At 43.4% G+C, this 17324-nt stretch overlaps 1 protein-coding gene across 8 annotated transcripts in view; it reads right to left on the bottom strand.

Annotated features, from left to right (window-relative positions):
- PATJ (PATJ crumbs cell polarity complex component) overlaps window positions 1-17324 on the bottom strand; it is a 371435-nt gene that overhangs the window by 8980 nt on the left and 345131 nt on the right. For 5 of the 8 annotated variants that reach the window (XM_045064627.1, XM_045064628.1, XM_045064629.1 and 2 more), the window contains 2 exons: window positions 6825-6931; window positions 3459-3582 (listed from right to left, as the gene is read on the bottom strand). In XM_045064627.1, coding sequence (XP_044920562.1) covers window positions 3459-3582; window positions 6825-6931 — 231 coding nt within the window. Of the gene's footprint in view, window positions 1-2; window positions 3325-3458; window positions 3583-6824; window positions 6932-17324 lie in introns of those variants that run through there. The other 3 variants (XM_045064632.1, XM_045064634.1, XM_045064633.1) reach the window with 2 other exon arrangements.

Genomic DNA, 17324 nt, shown 5'->3' with positions numbered 1-17324 from the left:
AGACATTCCGGTTTAATCCAGGACCAAGCAGTTCACAAATAATATTAACATCATGGTGTACTTATGAAAAGAGCAACTTTGCAAACTACCAGTTACAGTTATTGCGAGGTAATGTTTTTAAACCAGGAAAATTAAGAATGTGGGATGTGTTATCTGAAGAATGGTTGGATAGTAACCATAATTATGCACTGTTTAGGTAACATACTAGTAGAAATGGACTAACATTCATGTTTCTTTTAATACAGGTAGGACCTTCTTTCAATATTCAGAACGGAAGGAAATTTGAATGTCATATTCACGAATATGTAATATACTGACAAAGGTAGAACTGAATCTGGTGTTAGTCTTAGTCCCAATGCCATCATTCTATAGGGTTCCCATTGCATTATTAAGATAGCAGCACTGACATGATCTGTCAAAAGTAAGTGTGGCCTCAGGGCGCCTAGCTGGCTCAGGCCTGGCTCTCGGCCTCTTCTAAGGAGTGAATGTATGGCACATGGTATTTACTCAATAATGGTGGTAGCATAAAAAAAATGAACTCTTGTGGTTGATTGAGCTCAAGTTTTCAGATTTCACAGTCTCTGAAAAGCTGTTCCCTAAATGTTCGCGATTGTTGTAGTTGTTAGGCCAATTTCTTGTTGGCTAATGGTGAAATCTGGCTGGCTGCTGGAAAGACTGAGACCTGAACTTGGCTTTGACTTTGAAGTTTCCAACCAAATACCTGGAAGAAAATGGAAGGTTCTGGCAGCCCGTTAATCAGACTGAGTCCCCAAAGTCCTATACATTCAAAGTGCCTGTCATGTTTCTTATTTCTGGAGGGGAAAAAAGACCTCAATGGGCCAAATTAATTTCTTAGTTGAGCAACAGAATTTTTAAAAGAAGCTTAGGGACAAAGGTCCCATAAAAACCCACACCCTGGGAGCCTGCCTCCTCTCTCTCTGCCTGCCTCTCTGCCTACTTGTGATCTCTGTCTGTCAAATAAATAAATAAAATCTTAAAAAAAAAAAACAAACCACACCCTGTGGGCATCTGAGATCCAGAAACTTAAGAAGACAAACATTTTTAAGAATAAATGATTGTTGGGTGCCTGGCTGGCTCAGCCTGTGGAGCATGAGGCTCTGGATCTCGGGGTCATGAATTTGAGCCCTACATTGGGGTGTGGAGATTACTTAAATAAATGAAGTTTAAAAAAAGTGTTTGTTGTTTAAAAGCATGTAAAAACATGTAGCTTTATTTCCTACCCCCTCTAAATTCTTATGGGGAAATGTTTAGCTTAGTGTCAAAGGATCTCACCATTAAAAAAAAAAAAAACCCAAATAACTTTTGCCAGATTTTGGTTTATTGATTCTTTAAAGAAAACTTACAAATTTGGATATACTGGTTCACTCAAACAAATGAAAAAAAAAGTCATCAAAGGACATATTATAATAAATGCTATGAAACTATCTAAAAATAATGATAGTAATTGTTTACAGTGGAATGTTCTTTTAATTGAGACTGAACAAGTAGGCCATTGGCTAGGGCTTTAGAACTTTTTTTTTAATTCGAGCTTTTCATTTTTAAGTGTGCCTCACTTTACAAACGAAGATCCGTTCCTTAAAAAATAAAACGTATCAAGGATGTCCAATATTTCCTCTCAGGTTCCCACCTGCAGAGGTGCTTTCTAAATGAGCACTGTCAAGGAGGACCTTTGAAAAGAGATTCTGTGGGATCTTCTGTGCATTCATTGGCCCCACTACTTTGTCTCACCATGATCTGATGGTGGTTTCTTTTAAAAAACCCACCAGCCAGGCACGGCCATTTCATCCTCAGTTGTATGTTCTGCTGACCTGACCGAAGGTGCCTGGCTTTGGTCCCACAGCCTATGGGTTGTCTAGATGGGTACTGCTGGGGTGGCTGCTAAGTCTGGGCTGCAGGCCAAAAGGCCTGAGAAACTAACCAGTCCTCTGTTTGAACGTAGCAGACCCACCTACATACAGTTAGGTAGTGAGCCGGGCACTACAGACATTCTGGAAGGGCTTTACAGAGGCCAGTGCAGGGAAGGAGAATGTGTTTTTCACTATTCTTATCTACATAGCTGGCTCTTTTAAAACCAAAGCATAATAGTTCCCTCAAAGAATAATTATCACAACTACTTTCGGTGTGGTCTTAGGAAAAGGAGGGTCTGTAGGGAGCTTACTACCTTGGGAATCATCAGGCTAGGGCAGTGCTGCCATCTGGAATGTTTCTGATCTGCCCTCCTTCTTCCCTTTCGCCCATCACCAGGTCAAGAGATATGTGGTTTGGGAACCACACATCTTTCTAAAAGGCACCCTAACAAATTGGAAACAGGTGGGTAAATCGGAAGCTCCCTAACGTGTTCCGAAAGCAAACGCCAAGTGACTTAAGGATTATGTCCGGTCATGGTTAGGTTCAATTAACCAGTGATAAGAGCTGCACTCATTATTTAGTATAATGGAGCTTTCTAGAAGGAGTAGCTATGTTATTTCTTCTCTTGAAGACCTTTATTTCCTTAGGAAAAAGCAGTAGGAGGCCACTGGGTCAATTAATAAACAAATGACTGTGATAAAACCTATGAAGAATAAAGTCGTGCTGTCAATACTAAGTCCTTTTCAGAAATCTTAAAAATTTAGAGTAAAATTGGATTCCAACTTTAAAAAAAATCACAATAAAGTTAAAAATAACTTATCTAAGGGGCGCCTGGATGGCTTAGTTGGAAGAGCGTGCGATTCTTGATCTTGGGGTTGTGAGTTCAAGCCCCACAATAAGTGTAGAGATAACGTAAATGAATAAACTTAAATACTAATACTAATAGTAATACTAATACTAATAAAAACCTATCCAAGAGCCATCTAGAGGCAGCAGTAGGAATGTACACTGTGACCTATGTGTCAAGGATGTATTAGTATATTTAGTTCCTGAAGGGCACTATTACCCAGCTGGAGTCTAATTTAGTGCCCTGATCCTGCAAGTACTTTAGCAGAGGACTGGAACAGAGATAGCAACTTCAGCTAATGCATCCTGAGCTTACTGGTGATGGACGGCCATTAATGCCGTACTGACCCAAGGCTCATACAGAGCTTTCCACCACAGCCTTCTGCTGTCCTCTTTTCTTGAAGGAGAAAGCCAAACTTTTATACTAGCCCAGAGTAATACTTCCAAGGCCAGCTTCCACACAGTGCGGCACGGCTCCTTATGTTGTGTTCTTCAAAGAAGACACTCTTTGAGATCAACTTTTGTAATAGGGTCCAAAGAAAATGACATTTCTTGGAACTCCACTCTTACAAGAGGACTCTTCTTTCACTAATCTGCTGTGGGAATGTCCTACACAAGTTTAAAATGAAAAGCATATAAGCACACACCCAGCTATACCTACAAGTAAGCAAAACAAAGCACTTAAAAAAAAAAATCTCACCTAGGTTAAAAAAAAAAAAAGTACAGTAAAAAGGAAAAAATACCTTTGCAAATATAGTCTTGACATAAATTGGCAGGTCTCCATGGGGACTTCCATAACCCCCTACAATACTAAACCCCAATCCTTCAGAGCCTTTCTCCAAAGTAATAATCTTAGGTGGAGGTGTTCTGAAAACACAATGCACGCTGTTTAATTCGAGAATAGATACTGAGAGGGAATTTCATTTTAATGGAAGAACACAGATTTGAGAGAGACTTTCACACTGAGAAACTATGAAGGCCAGTTGATGAAATCGGAACTCTCAAGAGAGCAATCTAGAAACGTACCTTTTACATTTCCCGTGTCACGCGGGACCAATGAGCAGTACGTCTTTAATGACTTGAGGTTTTAGGGGTTTCTCTTTCATAAAACGCACTGTTTTTTAATGAAAAATAAAGTCGCGATCCGGAGGTTGTCACAACACCCTTCCATATGCTTCGTTTTTAACTTAAAGCTGAATGGGACTGTCTTTATATCCTTAAAGACGGTGTGGGGACAGAGAGGTGGGGGACCACTTAGCTCAGTGGCAGACCGCCACTCTGAGGTGGGCTTCTATGTAGGACAGGGGACCCCAGCCTAAGAGCTCAGTAGGCTGCTGTTCCTTTTCTGCCCCCGCAGCCTCACACTCCTCGCCCACCACTTGCCCCTAGGGGACCCAGGGTGGGAGCTCAGTCTTCAAAGCCCCCCTCCAAGGTGATGCTTTCCCTTGGGAGAGTCAGCTGATCCTCCCTGGTGCCCCCTCTGCAGTAGGGCCAGATGTCCAGGGCACCCTCACTACACTGGGGCGGGACCACTGAAGTCATCTTTCTGCTCTACGGGACTACGAACTCCTTAAGTCACTGTCATCTGAGTGTTCCCAGCTGTCTGGACTGTGCTTGTCACAAACTCAGGATCATGACTGCGTCCGTGAGAAGTGATATCCGGGAGAAAAGAGAGAAACCAAGGAGAAGCAAAATGGATAAAGACAGTCTGTTTCCAACGGGCAATTTTGATTTTCCAAGTTTTGTCCAGTGTGGAAGTCTTCTCTCTTAGAAATAACATGGCTAAAAATTAAATGATCTATGCAGGCTCAAGTAGTTTCAGCTTAGCGAATGCCAATTTCTTATTCCCAGATGCCCTGTCCAAAGGGTAAAAACCTCAAGGAACCCCAGGATGCCAGTGCCTGCCGTCTGACTCTCGGGAGTTTTCGTATTACATGCTGGTCGCCTCACTTGGTTTGTGGCAACGTGCACATCTGAGGGGCAGAGCCATGTCATACAAACTCAGCTAGTCATGGATTTAGAGGAATCTGCAAAACTGGAACATAAGCCACCTTTGCATATGCTGTTCTGTCCAACTAGAATATTCTTCCCTCTCCTCAGTTTTGCCCGGCTTCTGTTCGGGTGGATTTTCAGCTGCCACACCAATACTGGTTGTTTGTTGATGTACTTACTGGTTGTTTACAGCAGGCCATCCACAGTAACTGCTGATCGTTCATGTCCTAGAAATCCTTAACTCTTCTGAATGCCCCTCTTGGCTCATTCCAATTCTTTTAAAACTAAGCAGAAGCACCTGTGTCTCCAAGGACACACCCTAATAGAGTTGTGCTCCCACCTCCATGGTTCCACAGGACCCCGTGCTTACTTAACTTTCTCAGGGAACCTGGCTCCCCTATACTTATCAACTCTTACAAATGTGAATTTAGGGGCCTGTTTTCACGATTCTCCCCAATTCCTTGAGGACTGGGGCAATGCGTTCACCTGTGGTTTTTAAGTTTGAATCCTCAGAACCCAGTACTTGCACAGTATCTGGCCTTTGAAAAGTGCTCAGTGAAGACATGTTGAAATAATGATGAATTATCCCTTATGGCCACATGGTAATGAGGTCATGAATAAGGCTCCCCATTTCGGGACTTCATGGCCTTGTAAGTACTCTCAGCAGTGGCCCACTAGCCAGACGTGAATTGGATTCATGGTTCCTCCTCCAAACACAGCCCCTGTTTCTAAGGATACTGAAACAGGAATCTAGACGTCCAAAGTCATTGTTTTAGAGCTGGGCCCTAGGAGCCACCAAATCATTGGAGACTGTCATAATTGTACTGTTTCACAATTAGAGACCTGTTTTCAGGAGGTGGGGGGATATAACTCCACTCCTCAGTTGGCAACATCAGATGGGAGCTTGCCTCCCTTTATCTCACATTTTCAATTTGTTTTAATTTACTTTCATATAGAAGACCGATTAAAAAAAAAATCTCTGAATGTTAACAGTGGTTGGATTCTAAATAATTTATAGATTCTTTTACGACAGTGGTTCCCAACTTGCCAGGAGCTGTGGTTCCTAGCAAAGGAACCAAGATCACAAGGGCAGCTCTGCATTTCCATAGGGACATCAAAGGATGCTAAAGGTACATAACTACTCTTCTATAAGAGGGTCCTGATCCTCCCCCCTCTCCCAGAATAGGGCCACTGTAACTTAAAATATCTTAATTTTATGCATTTGTCATATTAAAAAAATTTTTAAATTTTTTATTAACATATAATGTATTATTAGCCCCAGGGGTGTATCTGTCATGTTTTAACAGCATGCATTTATTCCTTTCATAATGAGAAAAAAGTAAAATTAACTTAAGTTTAATATTCTTTCCTCAAGAAAAACAAACTCAAAGGTATGATTTAAGCTGAAAGTACCAGGAGAAAATTCGAAATGTCTGTGATCATTAGAGCTTTCCAGTGAAACATTCAGATCCATCAACAAGCCTTTACGGAGCACGTACTGGTGACCAGGCACTGGCGGTACTGAGAGGCGTAAGTTTAGGCAGCATTTCTGAAGGTACAGACCCTCTGCCCACCTGTAGCAAAGCTGTCCTGGGGAACCCGCTGTAGACCCCCTCATCAGAATCTCTGAGAACGGAGCCAGAGAAATTAGCCATTTTAAAAATGCTCCTTAGACATTTAATATGCACATTCTAGGGTGAGAACCACTGCTTTCGTTAATGGCAATGACTGTTTCCAATGAAGAATGCCAGCAAGTATAGCACTAGGATTACTCTCAGAACAAGGGAAACACATTTAGCTTAGAAAACATATTTCCCTGCCTTATAAAGCAGGGTACCCCTGGGGGGTCAATCTGTGATTTGTAGAGGAAGAAGGCATGGTGTCAAAGTGACCAAATCAGTGTGTGCACCGGCCCTCTCTTAGGAAGTTCTACCAGGAACCAAGCCTGGTGAGAAATGAGGAAACCTTGGTGCATCCCTGGAGATTCTCCAGGAGTTAGAAAAGGTAATGCATACCTTCCCCTCCTCTTCTTTAGAGAGCACACTCTAGTTTCTGGAAAAGGTCTCACTGAGCCTTGCCCATACATAGAATAGGCACTCTGCGCCTAGAATACTCACTCTGTGTCTTCTGGGTGGTGTTCAGCAGTGGGAGAACCAAGGTGGTAGCTTGGAGACATGTGTTCAAGCTGAGTTGCTATGGCGCTTATATTGGTATCTGCTACAACCTGGGGGAAAACCAGAACAGGAAAATCCACTGTAAGTCAGGGGAGAATTAGAGAAACCACACTATACTCAATAGTTGGGTTGGTTGGGTCTCATACTCATCTGATTCAACCTATCTGCAGCATTTGGAAACAAATGATTATTCTCTCAAACTTTTTTTTTTTTTTAAGATTTTATTTATCTGATGTAGAGTAAGCAAGCTCATAAGCGCATGAGCAGATGCCCTGCTGAGCTGGGACCCTGATGGGGGGCTCAATACCAGCACCCGGGGATCATGATCTGAGCCAAAGGCAGACGTTTAATGAGCCACCTAGGTGCCCCTCAAGCTGTTTTCTTCGTTTGGTTTCCATGATACCATACTTTACTAGTTTCCTCTCTGCGGGCTTCCTTTTCTTCTTATCTCCTAAACCTCTAGGGGAGTGCCATAGGGCTCCATCTTTTAATTTCTATCTTTCTCATCTAACCCTCCCCTTAGTTAGCTCATCTTATCTCATCTCCCCCAACTGGATCGTCTAAATACCATCTATGTGATGATAATCCCGGAGTCTGCATCTTCAGCACCACCTCTTAACTCCAGCTCTCTTTATCCAATCACCAGTTAGTAGGATGTCCAACAGGTGTGTCAGAGCTCACGTGTGCAGCACTGAGCCCACCCCTGTGACCTCTGTCTGCTCTTGTGGACTTCCTCATCTCAGGTAACTACAACTTCATTCTTTGTTTCAGCCAATGGCCTGGTGTTGTCCTTGACTATTCCTCTCTCAACCTGCATTCAGTCCTCACAAAAACTCTATTGGTCTCCCCCACCCCACCTTCCTTCCTTTTCAAGGATTTTATTTATTTATGAGAGAGAGAGAGAGAGACAGCGCACACAAAGGCAGGGAGAGGGGCAGAGAATGAGGGAGAAGCAGACTCCCCACTAAGCAGCAAGCCAGACATGGGGCTCAATCCCAGGACCATGGGATCATGACTTGAGCCAAAGGCAGACACTTGACCAACTGAGCCACCGGGTGTCCCTCTATTGGTCTGTCTACAGAATCCTCTCTTGCCTGGAGATCTACAAAAGTCCCCTTCCTGTTCTCCTTGCTTCAGCCCCTCTCCGGCTCACTACAGAACAGCTAGAATGGTTCTGTTCAAACACAGCAGGTTATTACACTCCTCTGCTTAAAACTGTCCAAAGGGAACCCAGTTCCCTAGGGTCACAAACTTAAGTCACATACACGTCCAAATAATATTTGGCGAATGAAAGAAAGAATGACTGATTCTCTATTATCTGTTTTTTTTTAGATGCTTCCAAACAATAGTATATGACACATAAACATTCACTTTAAATTTTTCATCTGCAAAAAACATTCAAAAGCACACAGAAGAAATATAGTATGCCTCTCACAGCTCATAGTAGGACACAGAATGAGGTTCTCAAGTTCTGTTTCTGACATTAAAATGGTGCTGTGTGGGGCACATGGGTGGCTCAGTGGGTTAAAGCCTCTGCCTTCGGCTTGGGTCATGATTCCAGGGTCCTGGGATCGAGCCCCACATCCGGCTCTCTGCTCAGCGGGGAGCCTGCTTCCTCCTCTCTCTCTCTCCCTGCCTCTCTGCCTACTTGTGATCTCTGCCTGTCAAATAAATAAATAAATAAAATCTTAAAAAAAAAAAATGGTGCTGTGCCTGAATTTCAGCTTTCTCAGCTGTTGAATGGGAATCATAAAAGCCTGCCTTGTGTCCTTAGCCTGGAGATGTCTTCCATCTCTATGAGTTCAGAGCTTCTCTCTCCAGAGCTCCTGGGCTACTCCTGCTTCTGATCAGTGGTTCTTCTAGATTATAATAATCTGTGCACAAGTAGGTATGGAGTGGGGGACTTTCCACCAATGCAAAGAACTGGATTTGACTGCAGTTTCACAATGAGCCAATAGAGGGCACGGCTGCCCAAACTGCCAGGTTTAGCTGCATCTGTCATTAGAGTTTTTACAGCGAGGAAAGCAACAGTCCCATCCTGGCGAATCAGAACACATTCTGGTGAAGTATCCTATTCTGGGGGAAAACACAGCTGTGTGCAAGTTATGGAATCTTCTGGAAATACCGTCATATATAGAATGGCTGAATGAACTGGGCAAATATTTAGGATGACACAAGGAGGAAAAGATGGATTCGTCTTGACCACAAGAGCCCCTCCACTTCCACCAGCCCTTTTTGTACTCTCCCCACAGCAAGTGTATTAGAGAAGTTGTCTCTGCCTATGACCTCTATAATCTCAACCTACACCATCCTCATGAACCACTCCACCCTGGCAGCCCTCCCCATCACCAGAACTAAACGTCTGGGACCCATTTTCTGGCCTTCCTCCTGCTGCTGGGGCCCACTTTCCCACCTCTTGGTTATTCTACTCACCCCTATGGCTCAGTCCTGTGTCCAATTCCCACATGCACACTTAGGGTCTAGGTGACAATGTATATACTCCCATAGCTTTAAATGCCACAAGGTGCTGAAAATTCCCAGCCTAGTCTGCTATATCCAATTGCCAAGTTACCATCTGCATTAGCTAATTCAAACTCTTTTTTTTTTTTTTTTAAAGATTTTTATTTATTTATTTGACAGACAGAAATCACAAGTTGGCAGAGAGGCAGGGAGAGAGAGAGAGGAGAAAGCAGGCTCCCCGCTGAGCAGAGAGCCCAATGCAGGGCTCGATCTCAGGACCCTGGGATCATGACCCAAGCCGAAGGCAGAGGCTTTAACCCACTGAGCCACCCAGGCACCCCCTAATTCAAACCCTTGATCCAACATCCATTTTACAATTCACTTTCCTTCTAGTTTTCCCTCTTAGTAGATGGTCGCTCTGACCACCTGACTAAAATGTGCTAGGTATAAGACTGGAAATACTTGATTGCTGACGGGTGACCACTGTCGAACTAGAACGGATGCCGGGAGGCTAACCACACAGAATGCTTACTCTCTACCCACCAGCGACATCCCTCTCTCACCTGCCATATGTAATCCACCACCAAGTCCTCTGGAGTCTACCTCTAACGTACTTCTCAAATCTGCTTCCTTTTTGCCCCTATGGTGACCATTCTAATTAATTCATCATTATCAGCTGCCTTGAACCAGCATCACATTCATTCTCGTCTAATCTCTCTTCTATACAACAGCCAGTTATCTTTTCCAATATAAAATGGATAATGACACTCCCCTGCTTAAAACCTTTCAGCAGCCTCTCTTTGTACTTGGAATAAAATTCAGACTCCCTAATTATACACACAAAGATCCTCCCCTAGCCTGCTCCTCTAATCCCGTCAATCTCCTTCCATTCCAACCACACTCCAGTTCTCTCTGCCCACAATCTTCTCCACCCCTCCCAAAACCCACCAGTGGGCCTGGTATCAGCTTCCAAGTCACTTTCCTTATACTAGCCTTCTTTACTACTGGTGCTTAAATTAATTTCTCCTGTTTTCCTCCCATGGCACTCGCAAAATATTTCTAACAAGTTGTGATGAGACGTAGTCCCATGACTGCTAACGGGTCTCCCTTACCTCCCCACCACAGGATCCATGAGGACAAGGACTGCTTCTCAGTGTTAACGTGCCTGGCACCTAACAGTTGCTTAATGAGTATTTGTGGAGTGAATGAATCCAAAACCTTCCTAAGGAATAGGGATTATGGGACTCAATTTTCTGAATTTCCACAGAACAGAGTGAGACAAAGAGGTTACAAGGAGATTGGTTTTGGGTTTTTATAGGAGAGAAAAAACTCTAGTCAGGCCCTTCCAGAACAGAATGGCACAGCTTGTTGGGGCATGAGCATCCCACTGAAGCTAGCCCTCAAACAGAGGCTCAAAATCTATTAATTTGGGATACAGTAAAGGATGTTCCTGTACTTGGCGGGAATTTGGACTTGCACTGTCAGCTGACCATGAAAACAGACCATCCATTATGGGGCTGAGGAAGAAAGTCAGTAAAATATTGTTTTCTTTAAGGTACCTCAGGATTTGATGGCAACTTGCTCCTTTTCTTTGGTTTGTTTAGTCTCTAACAGCGCCAGGACTACTGAGATCAGCTGAGCACTTACTTTACACTAAGCGCTCTCCTGAGTCCCTATAGGGGTAGGTGCCACTATTATATCTGCATTTTAGACAGATGAAGCTGGAGCAGAGAGGTTAAGGAACTTTCCAAGGTCAGTTAAGGAGGGAGAGCTGGTTTCATTCCCACATCATTTCACTCCAGAATCTTGTGCTCTACATCATATGCAGTGTGAGGGTATAGACCTGGTCTTGGACCCTCACACCAGGCAATCTGACTCACTCCGCATATAATTAAGTACAGTCTAGATATGGTGTCAGGGAGGGAGAGAACCAGAGAGATAGTTGAACAGGCAGTTACAAACAGAGCAGATCACCATGGTGTGTGGTTGACGACAGGCTGGGAAACTCCCTGGCTCTTACAAGGTACTATAAGAAGAGGGCTCAGGGTGCGGAAGATAGGCCCATGGATGTTCCTGAAGGATCTTTTTTTTTTTTTTTTTTTTTAAACTCTTAGAAAAAGAATACACTTTCAAGAGTCCATGAAATCGGCCATATAAATTGTGAAAACAAAATCACAGTTCTACTTGGGTAAGTATCAATTTTTATAAAAATCTAGCTAGAAAATATAAAAACTTCTAACAGTACCGTCTTTTTTTTTCTTAAGATTTTATTTATTTATTTGACAGACAGAGATCACAAGTAGGCAGAGAGGCAGGCAGAGAGAGAGGAAGAAGCAGGCTCGCCGCTGAGCAGAGAGCCCGATGTGGGGCTTGATCCGAGGACCCTGGGATCATGACCTGAGCTGAAGGCAGAGGCTTTAACCCACCCCTGGGTGGCACTGAGCCACCCAGGCACCCCTATAACAGTACCGTTTTACAGAAAAATTCATAACCCTCTAAAATCTAAAGGCCTCTTGATTACCCTCAACCCTGAAATAAAAAGGGTCTCCCACCCACGGATGATATTAAATCCCAGGGGCTTACCGAGGATCCTTGGAGCGGTTCAAGCTCCTCTTCTGTAAGAGTGGAAGCCAAGAAGCTAGATGGGATATGTGAGGGATTTTCACTGATGGCTTAGTCTTTTGTAGGAAGCCACAGAGAACATAAACCCATCACCCCCAGAATGACTCTATAGCCCCAAGGTATCTGCATTAACCATCTTGCTCTCGGAGTTGATTGGTCTCCCCAGGGACTGATTTGTGGAAGATAATAATCTGATCTCAGAAGGGTATATATGTTCAGCTGGGTACAAGTCCAAGGAGACGTGGCCTATGAGTCTTAGTTTAGCTCTGCTTCTGAAGTACTCTTCTCCCATCAACACCAGGGACTGAACAACATGGAGGTAAGGCTGGGAAAAGGTCTATTTATGGGTTTTGAGGATGGGGGAAGGCAAATAGACTAATAGGAGGTTTCCTTATTATTATTATTATTATTTTAAGTAAATCTAGAACTTCTGTGGTAGTTTCTGAGGATAGAGACAGGAGTAGAGGAAAGCAGATGTGTTCCATCCTTCAACAGAAAGGCTGGCAGTTGTAGTGTGGGGGACAGACAGGAACACATGCGATTCAAAATGGAGAGAAAAGAGGGGAAGGACAGGGTTTCTGGGTAAAGCAAAGAAGGCTTTGAGGTCCTCAGACAATGGGTATTAAGGTCTGTGCAACTTGAATATGTGGTTCGGGACCTGTGGTGCCCAGAGTTCTTGGTCCCAGCTAGGGCCAGATCCATTTCCACCATACTGAGATCAGCAACCTTTCTTCTCATCCCTGGGGACTGGAGATATGGCGGATGTCTTCCCCGCTTCCCACTCACCCTTCAGAACCATTCGCCTGGTTCAAAACCTGTGGGTCCTTTAAGTTTATGTCATCCTTTATTGTTGCACATAGTGCTGCTTCATACACCTTGAATGGTTCTTTAAGACTGATCACTAGATGTGGCACTGCTGGTTGATGGGGATGCACAAAGGAAACGTAACAGACCGTCTGAAGCTGCCACGTGGCTGTAGCAGTTTGAACTCTCACTGGGCTTTAATGAAAGTACTTTGTTTCCTCACCTTCTCCCCAACCTTGTTAGGATCAAATATTTAGTAAGTGCCTACGAGAAGAGAGCGACGCCACTGGTCTGAAAGAAGATGTGGAGGAAATCTCTGTACCTGAGGAGAGGGAGACATGTGACATGAAAGAGGAAGATGCCACTCTACATGAGGGGAGAGAGACTCGTGAAATGAAAGACAAGAAGGAGAAAGTCACTCTATCCGACAGGAAGACTTGTGAAATGAAGGATGGGGAAGAAGCCATATCCTCTGAATCTAATGAAAAAGCAGAGGCCTGTGAATCAGTGGAAGAGGAAGAACCAATAAGGATGTTTCCCCCTCCAACCGCCATTACACCTCACTCCATGTTTCCCCCTCCAACTGCCATTACACCTCACAGTGTGTTTCCCCCTCCAACCGCCATTACACCTTACAGCGTGTTTCCCCCTCCAAATGGACAAACTGTATTTTCCCCTCCAGGAGGGTATTTATTCTGATATGCTTTCTCATGCCTCAGCTTCTTGTGGCATTTACTAATTCAAGTTAAAAGCAAAACTAAATTCAATCAGAACTGTATGTTCTATATTAAAACGATGTATGCTTGATACTTTCTGAGTCATAAAGCAAACGTTATTTATTGCATGGACCCTAAGATGAGTACCTTTCCTTAAAAATAGGTTTTGGGGTGGCACCTGGGTGGCTCAGTGGGTTAAGCCTCTGCCTTTGGCTCAGGTCACAATCCCGGGGTCCTGGGATCGAGCCCCGCATCGGGCTCTCTGCTCAGCAGGGAGCCTGCTTCCCTTCCTCTCTCTCTCTGCCTGCCTCTCGGCCTACTTGTGATCTCTCTCTGTCAAATAAATAAATATAATTAAAAAAAAATAGGTTTTGGGGAGGGCGGTGGCTCAGTTGGTTAAGTGCCTGCCTTCGGCTCAGGTCATGATCTAGGGTTCTGGGATGGAGCCCAGGCTTAGCAGGGAGTCTGCGTCTCCCTGTACCTTGGCCTAACTCCCTTTGTGCTTGTGCTTTTCTCTCTCTCTCTCTGAAATAAATAAAATCTTTAAAAAGAAAATAGGTCTGGGGGATTGTTTTGGAGAGTTGAGAAGTCAAATATTTTCTAGATAAGTAGGATTATCACAATGCACAAAAGCTTGAGCTCCTTGCTTCCAACTTTCCTGAGCTGCTGATCCCGTAGAAGAGTAAGATTAGCCCTTATATTTGTTAGGACTCAAATCCTGCAGTACAAAATACAAATTCAGCACTCACACCCATCCTGGATCCTAGATCCAAAGTGTGGATATGCTGAAAACTGACAGGAAGGCTGTCAAGTTAAGGTGCTCTGAAAAAGCTGGCATCCTAAGATGGGGCACGGAACAGAGGAACAATCAAGAAAAGCTTGCCTTGTCCCAGGACTGACATTTGGTGTAATTTAATGAAGTAGAAAGCACACACCTGCTTCAAGTTTTTATTTAGGATCTGAAGACACTGATTCTAGGGACATCAGAGTATATGAACTTCATTGTATCTTTTAGAAATATAATGGTTAGAAGTATCAACTTTTTTTTTTTTAAGTGAGGTCTTTTTTTTTTTTTTTAAAGATTTTATTTATTTATTGGACAGAGAGAGAGAGATCCAAGGTAGGCAGAGAGGCAGGCAGAGGAGTGGGGGTGGGGGGAAGCAGGCCCCCTGATGAGCAGAGCGTCCAATGCAGGGTCAGTCCCAGGACCCTATTGAGATCATGACCTGAGCTGAAGGCGTAGGCTTAAAACCCACTGAGCCACCCAGGTGCCCATGAAGTGCCAACTTTTTAAAGTCTGGAGTAAAATAAGGGGCGAGGTGACTGCTTGTGACATCACAACCTAGTGGCATACACCTCACAGGCCGCCTGGAAAACCATTCCTTCCAGGGTTTTAGAAATGTTTGCATCTACTGACCTCAGGCCCACATTATTATAATGAAAGTAACACAGTGCACTTATTTAATGCTCACCACTGGCAATCCACTGTTTTATTAAACATGACACCTCATTTAATCCTCACAGCCACCTCGGAAGAAAGGAGCTAAGGTCCGTATTTGTAGAGAACGGAAGAGTTAAGTGAGAGGACTCAAAACACACAGCTTTCTGACATTAAGGACTCCTTGTTCTACAGAACCTCCCCTGGTCTTCATTTCAACTTTCAAACCTTCAGCTCTTTGTCTTTTTCCTGGAGCTCACCACTCCCTTCCTGGCATCCCTTGGCTTTCTATCCATCATGACCTCCATAGGTCAGCTGGTTACATATTAGAAACACCTGGGAAGCTTTAGACTCTCCCTCTCTCAAAGTCCATGCTACATTCCAGACCAATGAAATCCCTGGGGTAGACCCAGGAACCAGTACTGGGACGAGTGGCTTTTTTGCACAGTCAAGGTGAAGAACAGCTCACAAGCCACTCCTTTACTGAGACTCAAACGTGCCTTTATATGCTTTCCTGCGCCCTCCATCAACACACCTTCTCCGTTCCCAAGCCCATCCATCCTTCTCCTCCAGCAGAATTTTTCTGGACCGAACTGGTAACCATGCTGGTTCGTTCTCTGTAAGTTCGTATCTTTTAACTCTATTGGGACAGCTCAGCAACCCACTCAACGTGACCAACACTTTTTAGGCCAGGCCTTGTGCTAGGGGCACAGACACTACTTTGGATCAGTTTGTGGTCTCAGGGGAAAATGACCCCCCAGGCATTCCCTATTCCCCAACTTTTTTGTTGGAAAGTTTCCAAACAAAGGATTTCACAGGAGGGATTTTCACAGAGGGGAGAGGTGGGGTGACATGGATATTCCAGGCATAGAGAATAACATGCTTTACTCTCTCTAAATAACGAGCCACTCCAGTGGGTCTCAGGTTGGCCTCGGAACTATCAGCGGCATCACTGCAATGATCCTCACTGAATGCTTTTTTCCTTTTAAAGATTTTAAGTAATCTCTGCACCCAACGTGGGGCTTGCCCAAGATCAAGAGTCTCATGTTCTACCAACTGAGCCAGCCAGGCACCGCTTTACTGTAAAATTTTTAATATTCTTTTTCAGAGGTGTCTTCTATCTCCTTTGCTCCCAACTACCCCTTTGCTCTCTATTGACTTGCCACCAACTCTGAAAGAAAATCAATTTCTTTAAAGATTTCCAAAGATTCATCTACCAGTTGTAGTGACTTTTCCAGCTTTATTTACTTCTGCTTCACTGCTAAGTGTGCTATTTTTAAAATTATTTTCTCCTTAAGTGTCTAGAACCTGGATTCTTGACTCCTGGTTCTTTTCTATTTATTTTTCCAGGATATTTCTTTTTATGTGCACAAGATAAAAAATAAATAGTACAGCACATGATAAAAAATTCAACACTTTCACTCTCTAGAGGCACACTAAACACTTCCCTTTTCAATTCCAGAGGTATAAACTAAGTAGTATGCATATAATCCTATTTTAAAATTTATCACCTTGTTGATGTCTATCAACTCCCTATTTCAACAGATGAAATATTCCAGTGGATGAAAATTTAGCTTGCCAACCTCTTTCATTTCACATTATTTTAAAGTTCTACTTGTTTCTTGTGCTTCTTTAGATATACTTAAGCCTCTGTAGCTCTTTTTTTTTTTTTTAAAGATTTTATTTATTTATTTGACAGACAGAGATCACAGGTAGGCAGAGAGGCAGAGGGGGAAGCAGGCTCCCCGCTGAGCAGAGAGCCCAATGCGGGGCTCAATCCCAGGACTCGAGATCATGACCTGAGCTGAAGGCAGAGGCCCAACCCACTGAGCCACCCAGGCGCCCCAAACCTCTGTAGTTCTAACAATTTCCAACAATCTCTTTTATTTCAACTTTAAAGATTTACTTCTCATATTTTCCTCTCTACTAATATATCCCAAATAACCATGATGCTGGTATTTTATGCATTATGATGTTTGGTTGTGTTGGTTTTATTATCATGACTTACAATGTTTATATAAATGTTATTTATACTGAGTCAACTACTGTAGTATGATTACATTTCCTTTTCTTGGTACAAGTTTATTTTCTTCAAGGTAACAATGATCTCATTTTAATTGTTATAGACTTATCACCAATGAACCCTAAATTTTCCCAGTAATCTCAAACTTCTAATTAACTGGATAATTAATTAACCAACTAATTAATAGACAATTAATCTGTTCCTCTTCTTTCCTTTTGATGGAGAGGCATTTCTCTTAGAGTGTCTTCTCCCTCTGCTCCAATTTGGGCAAGGTATCTCTATGCTCGGTATGTAGCTGTCCTGGGACTTCCACGTTTCTTAGCATTGAATCCACTGGCTTCCCTCTTTCTTACCTGCTCTTTTACTGGAATACCCTCCTA

Source organism: Mustela putorius, unplaced genomic scaffold, assembly GCF_011764305.1.
Source record: "Mustela putorius furo isolate JIRA1106 unplaced genomic scaffold, ASM1176430v1.1 tig00003853_pilon_pilon_pilon, whole genome shotgun sequence".
Taxonomy (NCBI): Eukaryota; Metazoa; Chordata; class Mammalia; order Carnivora; family Mustelidae; genus Mustela; species Mustela putorius.
This window is presented reverse-complemented; position numbering and strand designations above follow the sequence as displayed.